Source organism: Dendrobates tinctorius, unplaced genomic scaffold (genome assembly GCF_039654945.1).
Source record: "Dendrobates tinctorius isolate UK_male_01 unplaced genomic scaffold, ASM3965494v1 ptg000129l, whole genome shotgun sequence".
In the NCBI taxonomy this organism is placed as follows: domain Eukaryota; kingdom Metazoa; phylum Chordata; class Amphibia; order Anura; family Dendrobatidae; genus Dendrobates; species Dendrobates tinctorius.
Genome location: NW_027361797.1, coordinates 46,171,874 through 46,184,270, shown reverse-complemented (window position 1 = coordinate 46,184,270; position 12,397 = coordinate 46,171,874). Strand labels below are relative to the sequence as shown.

Sequence of the window (12,397 nt, the reverse complement as noted above, 5' to 3'; positions counted from 1 at the left end):
CTCATCCAGCTGCGGGGTGTATACTGCAGGGGAGGAGTTAACTTTTTTTCTGATTTGCTTAGGGTCCTCCTAGTAGCAACAGCAGAACACCCGCTGTCTCTGTGTCCCCCAATGAGGCGTAGGAGAAAACACGATATTCGAGCACGTTCGTTCATCACTAACAAGGAGCCAACAAAGGTGTCAGGGCAGCAGCTCATACTCGTACCCTTCCAAATTCAAGGGTATCTCTCTGTAACCATCCACACCATACATGCTCAGATGGGCTGAGCATGCATGTACACGTATGGTGTGGATGCATAGAGATATTGAATGTGTATGGTCAGCATTAAGCACTGTAGGCAGGACTAGAAATCAGGCTGAGGAATAAGTGCTGGGTGGACATCTTGCCATGAGCTTGCCCCCCCCCCCCCCGACCAGCTTAACTCTCCACCTGTTTGTGTACAGGAACCCCCAAGAACATCACAGAATGGAAAGACCAGATTTAGGACTAAATTTGCACAAGAAGGGTCATCAAACGCCAACTCACCACATTGCTGGGCCACAGCCACCATGGTGTAATGGCGGATCAGGCTGGCAACAAAGGGAAGGGCACTAGGTCTCAGGTCCTTGATGACGGCAGACATGAAGGCTCCCGTTAGCGCCTGTTCAAAGGTCTTGCGGGCAGGAGTATCCTGAGCTTTGTAGCGATGCGAGATGATGACACTGGGGATGGATTTTTCAGTAAAACTGTGGAGGGGCAAGAGGAGAAAACACAACTATTAGCAGAAGTGCTGGAAGCCATAAATTCTGTTTATCACCCGGCTTCCCTGCCTATACATCTTCCACACTGGAACAGCTCTGATCCGACTCATCCATCGCATTTTCATTTTGTCACCTATTAGGCTAAAACATGACGGATGGCTCAATCTGACAATGAGCTTCTAGAGGCAGCGGTCCGGCGAGAGAAGTGCACTGTGAATAGGAGGCACAGGGGAACGGCCGTTACCACGCTGGCCTTTTCTGCTATTGATTAGGTAACGGTGGGGTGTGCAGATCGCGAACGTTTTCGCGGCTAAACTGCCCACCCTTGGCCTTTTTGTGAATACAGGATTTACACAATACACCCGGTAATTATCCTGCTGGGAGCCACATTGACCTGGTCACAGATTTCATTAAAAACTTTATACCCAAAACATCAATCTTGATCCAGAAGAGCAGCAAAGCCAATGGCAATGTCCTCACTCATCAGAGACATTCTGCCCCCGAGGCGATCAGCGAAAAATGAAGCTTTACATGGCTTGCATAAGCCAAAAATGGGGGCCACGGACCACAATATTGTGGCCACTTTGAATATACAGGTAGTAGTGATGAGCGAGCATGCTCAGAAAAGGTGTTATCTGAGCAAGCTCGGGTGCTAACCGAATCTTCGGCATACTCGAAAAATGTTTGAGTCTTCGCGGCTGCATGACAGCTGCAACACATAAATGGATTTCCTGTTTGTTAGGCAACCACTTTATGTGTTGCGGCTGTCAAACAGCCGCGAGACATGCAGCCATGGGGACTTGAACATATTTTTCTAGCATCCGAGCACATTTTCTCATCACTAACAGCAAGTGCGTCTCTCCCGCTCACTTCTATTGACAGCTGAGCATGCATTGCTACCGTAAAAGTGAACTGAAAGAGGTGCGCACGGGCGATCACTTCTCCGCTAATTGGCCACGAGAAGGCTCCTTTGAGGAGATGTGCCCTTTGAATCCAATACTTGTTGTGTGGGCTAGTGAGCATGGCCGTGCATGCGCCACACCCTATTAATCAAAAGTGAGCTTAGCTACTTTCAGCAACTTCTATGGAAGTGAATGGAGAAAGTTACACGTGCGTACCTACAACGCCGTTCACAACGGTGGCAATATGCAAATCAGGGGTCCGCTTTTTTTTTTTTTTTTTCAGACAGACATGCGTTTTATCGCTTGAATAAAGAGGTACATCGCTCTCTCCATTCACTTATATAGAAGTCCCAAAAATTTAAATATCCAGATAGCACGCTCTGCACTAGAAGTTCAGATAATAGCCTTTTGCAGAGACATTTTCATAACTTTCATAGCAATCAGTGGAGAGAGTAACCACCTCTATGCACATTGGCTGCAAGACAGTGGCCCTAGACAGACGTGGATCTCGGAGCCATCAGACATTTATGGATGCCGTAAATGGATAGAATGGGGAAGCCCATTACAGTTAAATGGCCAATATGTTATAGTTTGCTGCGACGTTCCCTGGTGATGGCAGCCGATCACTGCTCATATCTGAGGCTGGACCCACAGCACACATCAGATCTAGACAGGAGAACGGCTATAGTCACTGCAGGTCAGGAACCAAATACACAAGTCAACATCAGTAAGAAAGACCTCACCAGACAGTATGCATCAGCTGCAGATACATCACAACTAGAAAGATGCCTCCTTTATGGGCGACAAAGTTATTGTGGTAGCATAGCACTTAGAACGCATTTATCAGAGTGATTAATCAACATTTACTTTAATTTAGTGGCAGATGGAGATAGAGTTCTTTTACGGTCCCCAGGTAGAGGCAGCACCGCTGCGTCCCCCACCATGTATTCGTCACTGCACATAATGTTCTCCTCGCTGACTGGCAAATTGCATTACAATGTGCAGCTCTCCCCTCCGGCTGAGATTACTGATAGATAATTCCCTTAGCACTGGGAGAGGGAAAACATACTCGTATCAACAGGAAAAAAAAAAAAAAAAAAATCATATACAGGTAAAGAGTCAGTCAACAAACCCCATTAAAGGGGTCGTCTAAGGACACAAAAAAAAAGACAATCTGATCGCACCCAGGAAAGAATAAGATGATTTTCTACTTCCACGTCACACACGGAAGGTTTGGGATTGCCAGAAGGGTAGACCCTCATACAAATAGGACCCCTCCACCCCAGCACATACATGCTCTGATAGGGCGCATGGATAAAGGTTGCGACCCTTTTAATAAACTAATTGCAAGCAGTCTGGATTTCTTACTTGGGATGAGCCAGCAGCTGGTACAAGGCGTGCTTATTATCATCCAGGCTCATCATGGCCACCAGGAAACATTTGATCACTTCCCAGGCCTGTCTCCGATAGTAGGGCTCAGTGTTCGCGCTCTTCAAACAATCCAACGCTGTCTCGATGGACTAAAAGAGCAAACAGTGATTAAAACTCTTGCAAAACACACACAACATGGCTGGGGTCTCCTAGGAAATCTGCTTTATTGCAAAAGTGCTAAAAAAAAAAAAACTTTAGCCCCCATCTTCTGCTTCTCTGCACTTCTGATGTCACATTTTTATTTAAAACTGAGTTATACACAGATTCAAATTAATCTACATCTTACATTGATGGCGAGTTTCAGTTCCTTAAAACCGACTGCTTATCCTAAGGATAGGTCATGAATATTAGATTAATGGGGGTCTAAGGGTTCCGTTACACATAGCGACGCTCAGCGATCCCGACAACGATACGACCTGGTAAGGATCGCTGGTATGTCGCTACATGGTCGCTAGTGAGCTGTCAAACAGGCAGAACTACTCAACGGCGCAGCAATGAAACGGCGATCCGTATAACGACCTCGGCGGTCGTTGGGACCTTGTCACACAGCAGCTATTCTGACGACTCAGACCTCGATAGGCGTGCTTCAGCGTTGCCTTTTCCACGCCCCTCTGCGCCGATTGGTGGCCACTACTGCGCTATCACTACGCGGTTTGCTTCAGCGTCCCTGTCTGAGTCGCTAGTGCGCTATTTTTTCGTGGATCCAGACACTGACACGGGGACACGTGATTATTATAGCTGTACATGTTCAATGTTATGATTGCATATAATTGATAGCTGACCTATAAAAGGAAACGCTACAAAGATCCTAATTTAAGACCACCAAACGGAGCTGAGGGGGCGTTGAAAAGACAAAGCAAAATCACACCTGCGTCCCTGAATCACCATCGAGGTCGCTCGTCGTTGTTATGGCGTCAAACACAGCGATGCATGCTGGCCAGCGGGACACCAACAATCAAAAAAATGGCCTAGGTCATTCGAGCATAATCAGTGATATCGCAGCGGGGGGCCGGTCACCGCTATGTGTCACATGTAGCGAGATCGCTGGCGAAGTCGCTGTTGCATCACAAAACCTGTGATATTTCAGCGATCTAGCTAACGATCTCGCTATGTGTGAAGTACCCCTTACCCTCATTTGAAGGAGAAGTAGCACCCTGTACTCCGTCCCTTTCACTGTTAAAAAAGAAGGATTTTTAGTACTCACCATAAAATCTCTTTCTTGGAGCCTTCATTGAGGGACACAGGTTACCATGGGTGTATGTTGCTGTCGCTAGGAGGATGACACTAGGCAAAGAAAGAGGAGGCAGCTCCTCCCCAGTAGTATACACCCACTGACAGGAACCAAGTACCTCAGTGTTAAAGAAGTAGGAAGCAACCAAAAACTCAACATACGTACCAACTCAGCAACAAAAGGCACGTAGGCCCAAAAAGCGGTGCAAACAATTAGGGAGGGTGCTGTGTCTCCCAATGAAGGCTCCAAGAAAGATTTTACGGTGAGTACCAAAAATCCTTCTTTCTTTATCGCTTCATTGGGGGACACAGGTTACCATGGGACGTCCCAGAGCAGTCCTCTAGGGTGGGAAACAAAAAACAATGCAAAGGAAAAACCTAGGTCGGCCGGTGCATAACCACCGCCTGTGGTATGAAACATATAAAACACCGCGAAAGTGTACAATGAAGACCAGGTTGCAGCTAACAATCTTAAGCCGAAGCCTGGTGACAAACTGCCCAGTGGAGTGAGCCTTTAACCTAGGAGGAAGTTGTTAGAACTGAACGAGGTATGCTTCCAATATTGCTGAATGGAACAAAGCGGGCAATAGTGGACCTGGAGGCTGGGAGTCCCTTACAACGGGAAAAGGAGCAGTCCTTGCGAGATATACTTGGATAGCTCTGACCAGGTTTAACTTGCGGATGGACTTGAGGGGTTGAGCCGGGGAGGGACATAGAAAAGGACATTTTCCTAAGTAATGTGAGGTGAAGAGATCACCCTATGCAAGAAGGATGGAACAGGCCCGAGAGCTACCGTGTCCTGATGGAGAATCAGAAGCGAGAAACGGCAAGACAAAGCCACTAACCCAGATACTCTCCTGATGTACGTAATAACAAATAAGAATGCAGCCTTAATAATAGGAGAGAAAAATGGAAAAAACTTGAATAGGCTTAAAGGGAGCGTGCTGGAGTGCACCCAAGGATAAGATTAGGATCCTATGGATGCATCAGAGGACGATAAAGGAGGTGCCAGGTGGGCGACTCCTGGAAGAAAGATCTTTACATGGGGACAAGAAGCCAAATCTCTCTGAGAAAGGATTGAAGAGCGGAAACCTGACCCCTAAGGGTAGTGACCAAATTTTCTCCACACGTCATTGAAAGACGACCTTCCAGTATCTGTGATAGATAAGCGAGGATGCTGGTTTTAATGCCCTAATCATTGTCTGAAAAACCTGATGGGAAAGTTTGGCCAACCTCAGGACTGTGGCTGCAACGGACATGCCATTGAAAACAGAGACTGAAAACTGCCCTATGAAAGAAAACCTGGACGGTCTGGGAGCCTCCAGAGGGCATTGATAAGCATGTTCATCAGCTCCGCATACTGGGCCTTTTTTGAGTCATGTGGAACCACCAAGATTACGGGTGTTCCTTCCGTGTATAACCATATCACGACTCTCGGAATAAATGAGAGAGGCGGAAAAAGATCACGGGGTCACTAGTGCATCAAATCCTATGACAAGCGGATTCCGGAACCTGGCTACGAACGAAGGAACCTGTGGTTCAACCGAGACACCAGGAGGATGACGTCCAGGGAGCTGAACTCTGGCATATTTTATTGAAAATGGCGGAAATGAAAGACCACTCGCCCGGTGCGAGACCCTGAAGACTCAGGAAATAGGCTGCCCAAGCTTCCACCTCAGGAGAGAGTGTACTGCTGATATGACAGGAACGAGATGCTCCCCCGTCACAAAACTTGTTACCTCTGCCAAAACCTGATTGTTGCGGGTCCCTCCTTGATGATTTAAGCCACGGCAGGGACGGAGTCCGATTTTATACGGGCATGCTAGGGAGGACTGCTAGCGGCGAAGGGCAAGAAAAAAAATTGCCCTGATGTCCAGGAAATTGAAGGGGAGAGCGGCTACTTGGGAATTCCAGTGTCCCAGCGTTGAATAATGAAGCAAAAACCCTCCCCAACTGAGGAGACTGGCATCAGTAGTGAAGACTTGCCACCAGAGAGGGTGGAAGGACCTCATTCGAAGGACTGACGCGAATGACATCCTCCAGGTTAGGAACCGGTTCCCTTAAAGAGGCGGTAGAGTGGGTCAGTGTAGGGAAACTCTTCTTGTTCCAAGCCAACATGGGCGCCAGCTGAAGAGAACGAGTCTGAAACTGTGCAAAGGGAGATGTCTCCATGGCCGTAATCATCGTTCCCAGCAGGGCTGTGGAGTCGGAGTCGTGGAGTCGGAGTCGGTAGAAATGTACCGACTCCAGCTTTAAAAAAAATGTATTAATATTTCATAATTGAACTTTCATATGAATTTTATAAATGTTACTCAAATATATATGTTCTATCAAACTATGAACAACAGTGATAAGCAGTTCTGCTGGAGATAGAGACATTTCTTACTTCTTGTGTGTCACTGTTCTCCACTGCCCTTATCTAATCTTATACTTGGTTAACCTCATGCTGCCCCAACCCCCCTACTTACAATGTATGAAACTGAAAGTGAAAATGTGTTGCAAATTCTTAGTAGTAAAGCTCCTCCTCTAGACTAGATCATACTAGGTGTGCGTCTTCCAAGCATCTCACAGCTGCCTGCTACTCAGAAGAGGAAGACTGTAAGAAGTATTATCCTTTCAACAAACTTTGCATCAGTTAACTGTGAGTACATGAGGAATAATAACAGTATTACTGAGCACTATATCAGTTGTACGACCTGGCAATCATTTTGTAATATTATTATTATTATTATTATTATTAATAATAATCTTTATTTTTATATAGCGCTAACATATTCCGCAGCGCTTTACAGTTTGCACACATTTTCATCACTGTCCCCGGTGGGGCTCACAATCTATATTCCCTATCAGTATGTCTTTGGAGTGTGGGAGGAAACCGGAGTGCCCGGAGGAAACCCACGCAAACACGGGGAGAACATACAAACTCCTTGCAGATGCTGTCGTGGATTCCTGGATTCGAACCCAGGACTCCAGCGCTGCAAGGCTGCAGCGCTAACCACTGAGCCACCATGCTGCCAATTGTACAATTGTTTTTAGGAAAAAAACAATTGTCATTTGGATTGTGAATGCAGAATTAAAAACCTGAGAATGTCAAAGAAGCATCACATGAAATCAGCTGTATTTGAACATTTCACCATCACTCAAGATAGAAAACATTATGTCTGTCAGTGTATGACAAATGATCCAGACGAAAACAAATGCTGTGAAGCCAAGATGAGTGCATATTCAGGCAAAGATAAAAATGCTCCTACCAGAGCTTTTAATCTAAAGAGACATTTACAGCGCTTTCATCCAGAAGTACTGAAAGCAGTGGATGAGAAAGACTGCATCCAAACCAATGAACCAGTGCCCAGCTCTTCCAGCCAAACAAAGGAGCAGAGAACTTTGCAGCCATCAGTTGCAAGATATTTTGTCAGTGACAAAGTTACTGTGACAATGACAGTAGATACATTTAAAAAACAGATCATAGAGCTTGTTGTAAAGGATAGTGTGCCTATTTCATTATCTTCACGACCAGCTTTTATGTGTCTGAATGGGGAAATGGCCCGCAAGCTTGGTGTTTCTCTGGAGAGAGAGAGTATTAGAAAATTAGTAATCGAAGAAGCTTTTAAACAAAAGGAAGAACTTAAAAAAAACTCTCAAGGGACGCTTTCTGTTTCTTAAAACGGATGCCTGCACACGTCACAGAGTGAACTATTTTGCCATCAATGTCCGATTTGTTTGTGACAAAAATGAAATAGTTACCAAGACATTGGCAGTAAAAGACACCAAAGCTCATCACACCAGTGAGTTTCTCCAGGTCTTGGTGGAAAAGGTTCTGCAAGACTATGAACTTAAAAAAGAGCAAGTTCTTTCTGTCGTAACTGACAATGCTTCAAATATGATAAGTACCATTAAGCTAATGAATGAGAGTAATGATGGTGACCAGCAGCTAGAAAAACATTCTGGGTCCACAGACACAAATGTTTGAAATAGAGGAACACAGTATTGTAAGTGAGGAGCAAACTGAAGTTGCTTCAGATGAACAGCAACATGATAGTTTAGATGATCTTGTTGAAACTGTGTCAATATGTTCTTTCATTCATCACATGCGCTGTGTTGTGCATACGCTACAGCTGGCTATAAGAGACAGTCTGCAAGAAGGACATGCTGCTGCACTGATTGGCAAGGTGAGAAAATTGGCTACTGTTGCCAGAACCCCTAAAGTTGACTCAATTTTGAAGAGACGTGCTGGAAAAGGGGCAATTATTGAACAAGCCACACGATGGGGCAGTACTTACTTAATGATTCAGCGCTTGGTTGAACTGAAAACCTTTCTTGTAGACATGGCTAACCCTCAACTGACGCTAAATGAAAGTCAGTGGAATCAGGTGACTGAGCTGGAAAAATTGCTAGAGCACCCATTTACAGTGACTAAAAAATTACAAGCAGAGGACTTAACTCCAGGTATTTTCTTAAAGGAGTGGAAGAACCTGATGTTTTGCATGTCCCAAAGAGGAGGGTTAATTGCAAGTGGCATTGCTACATCAATGAAACGAAGAGAGGAGCTACTATTACAAAATAACATTCTTTTGGCAGCTGTTTATGTAGACCCAATGCATCGGATTCTTCTAGATGATCAACAGCTAAGTAAAGGAAAAGAAGCTCTGTTGGAAATAGCAGTAAGGATGAAAGGGTTGCAGAACAGTCAGGAGGAACAAGAAGAATTTGGTCGTCCTGCCACATCTTCACCCTCATCATCAACTGATGAAGAATTTAATTTCGAAAAATAAAAGTTGCAAAAAAGACAAAAAACACACCGGCGCTGCAAATGCACAGTCAATGGATATGCTGCTGGCACACCTGGCAAATTAAGTGTGCTATCTGCCACTGGAAAAAACAACTACAACGAAACTGAAGGTGGCCGCGCTTATACCGCTGTGTAATGAATGTATCACCCAAACTGAAAGTAGCAGTCAAACTAAAAACAGGCACTACTCACTGTTGCGAAGACTAGTTATAGCTGATCATGTCGATCTTGTATTCACAATAATTGGAAAGGAAAAATTCCTGAACTGAAGCAAAAACAGGGAGCGTCCTCCCGTTTGCAAAAAGGAACAGCTCCCTGCAAGAGAGCGCGTCCCCCTGGCGGCAGACAGCCACGGCCGATGGCGCCGCCGAACAGTAGCGTGGTGAGCAGGGGGCGTGACTGGCGGGGGGCGTGAATTGTGGGTGGTGACGTCACCGTGCAAGAACCAATCCTGACGCGTTTCGGGGAAGCCGTCCCCCTTCCTCAAAGGTATGGAACATACACTGCCACCCACACTCTATATACCCCCGCCTGCACAAGAAAATGACGCACACTTAACCCATTATGTGGCGCAACCTCCTTAAACTGAATACTAAATACATAAAAAGCTCAACTTTATTCAAACAAACTAATGAATGGGACAATTAATTACAAAAATGCTTATAAACAGTTGTGATAAAAATAAAAATAAAACAAACTCCACCCCCCAAAATATTTTGATTGGTTGTTGTAATTCCAACAATAAATAATAAATAATATCCAAAGAGACGGTCCTTCTTATCTACAAGGATACTTATTTATATGGGTCACAAAGCATAAAGTTCGATTTCATGATTAAGCCCATTTGGCACCAAACTATCCAATGTAAAAATCCACCTGGATTCGACCCTCGACATACTCTTAATAAAGTCACCACCCCTCGGATTTTTTTGGACCTTTTGAATGCAATTTGCTAGCACCCACCCAGAAGAAGGGTTTATTAAATGGTAGTAATACATTAAATGGGGCAATTTGCTAGCACCCACCCAGAAGAAGGGTTTATTAAATGATAGTAATACATTAAATGGGAAATATTCCAACATTACTGGGAGCTTTACCCCGTGTGGTAATTGTTCATGTTGTGTGCAGGTGAAGAACAAGAGAATCACGCAGACCACTTTTTGGAATATGGATAAAACTGAGATGTTCCATATTAAGGACAATTTAACATGCCACTCTACGGGGATTATTTATATAGTAAAATGCCCCTGCAATAAGTTCTATGTTGGTCGTACAAAAAGAAAACTTAAAGAGAGAATAAAAGAACATTTGAACAATATCTCTAAGGGATTTTTAGGACATCCACTGTCTCGCCATTTTGTGGAGAAACATGGCAAGACATGTGTGGGGTCCACTTTTTTTGGCATTCAAAAGGTCCAAAAAAATCCGAGGGGTGGTGACTTTATTAAGAGTATGTCGAGGGTCGAATCCAGGTGGATTTTTACATTGGATAGTAATTATTCCAATTATTGTGAATACAAGATCGACATGATCAGCTATGACTAGTCTTCGCAACAGTGAGTAGTGCCTGTTTTTAGTTTGACTGCTACTTTCAGTTTGGGTGATACATTCATTACACAGCGGTATAAGCGCGGCCACCTTCAGTTTCGTTGTAGTTGTTTTTTCCAGTGGCAGATAGCACACTTAATTTGCCAGGTGTGCCAGCAGCATATCCATTGACTGTGCATTTGCAGCGCCGGTGTGTTTTTTGTCTTTTTTGCAACTTTCATTTTCAGTGTGCTCCACACTTTGGCTGCTCTTTATGGCTACGTCCTGTTTATGCAAGGACAGGGAATTTCGTCTCAAACTCATCAAGGAGCATGTTGTTAATAGTCACATTGAAGTGACGGGCTCTATGAGAGGTAGAACCATTTTAAAATCTTTAGAAAAACTTTTGCATGAAGAGATGAGGGATCTTTGGGAGGTTGCATCTCTAGAAAAGTATTTAGAAGTAAATAAAATTCCCAGGGGTCTGAGGTTATTTAAGACCCTGGCTGGCGATTTTGGAGATCCCTCTATATTAAAAGAGTGGGATGACATGTTTCAAATCTTCTCCAGAAAAATGGTTCAATTTATTATTGACAAGAGAAAATCAAATCTCCTTAATGTTAACAGAGAAATCACTAGACATTTAGAGTGTTTGAAAGATTTTGATCATCTTGATGAAATTCAAGAACTGGCAACCAATATTACTAGCAGACTTCAGATAAAAGAGAAGGAAATAAGAAAAAAGAAAATGAGAAAATTTGAGAGGGACGAAGTGCCTTTCTCAGGATATAATCTTTCCAGACAGTCTGTTAATTCTTGTAATGATACTTCATCACAATCCCTCTCAGCAACCCAGTTTTTGGTATTGGATGAATATAAAGGCTCTTCATCCCAGATTCCAGAAGATACCTCACCAGTCTTTTCCACTTATGCTAATTCCAACTCCACTCAATATACTCCAATGTCAATTAATATAAGGAGTCAACAGGTACAGGACAACACCCCTGAATCCCCCGCAGTTAGGGGGAAGGGGCTATGCAGCTCTCGGTACACCACTCGAGTGCTGGATGTATATACACCTACGGACACCAGTATTCCTATCAGAAACAGGTTTTCACCTCTAATGTCAGAGGGTGAAAATCTAGACACCTTGTGTAGAGCTGCCCCTCCACCAGTCACGGGTGGAGATGCACCCTCTTTGGTGGATACCTTCAGGACATCCACTGGGGAGGTGCCTGGGGGCATGGGGGGAAGCAGAATGAGGAATTCTGTGAATCATAACACTTCAACACAAAGACCATTTTCAAGATTTTTGAATTCTAAAAATGTGGTATCTAGGAATCTGGGTAATGGGAGCAAGAAAACTCAACCTTTAAAGAATTTGAATAAAGGATCAATGTTTTCTAAGAAGGGAGGTACCTCCAAAATCAATTCAAATTTTTTTCAGGTCCGAAATACAAAGTCAAGTGTGGTGAGAGAGGAGGGAGGAAACTCACCAAAAAGAAAACGAACATAAGCGGTCACAGTCAAAAAATTTTTAATCTCAGTTCACATATTTTGTCTTCTAAAGAAGAAGCCCTCCTCCAAAAAGGTTTAAAATTTGCTCCAACCACTGAGCCTGTCCCGTTTAACTTATATGTGAGCATGAAAAAATTTCTTCGGAATTTGGCTTTTAAAAAATATTTTTTAAAAAAACAAATGGCCGGCTTCCATCCATCTGGCTCGGCCCCTAGTAAGTTCATTCATACATCATTAGCAAATCCTTCAGTGTTCAATC

General features: G+C 44.1%; 1 protein-coding gene across 5 annotated transcripts in view; it reads right to left on the bottom strand.

Moving 5' to 3' along the window:
• Nucleotides 1-12,397, bottom strand: part of TRRAP (transformation/transcription domain associated protein) — a 196,316-nt gene that overhangs the window by 131,750 nt on the left and 52,169 nt on the right. For all 5 annotated transcript variants that reach the window (XM_073543094.1, XM_073543093.1, XM_073543090.1 and 2 more), the window contains 2 exons: nucleotides 3,012-3,163; nucleotides 527-726 (listed from right to left, as the gene is read on the bottom strand). In XM_073543094.1, coding sequence (XP_073399195.1) covers nucleotides 527-726; nucleotides 3,012-3,163 — 352 coding nt within the window. The remainder of the gene's footprint in view (nucleotides 1-526; nucleotides 727-3,011; nucleotides 3,164-12,397) is intronic.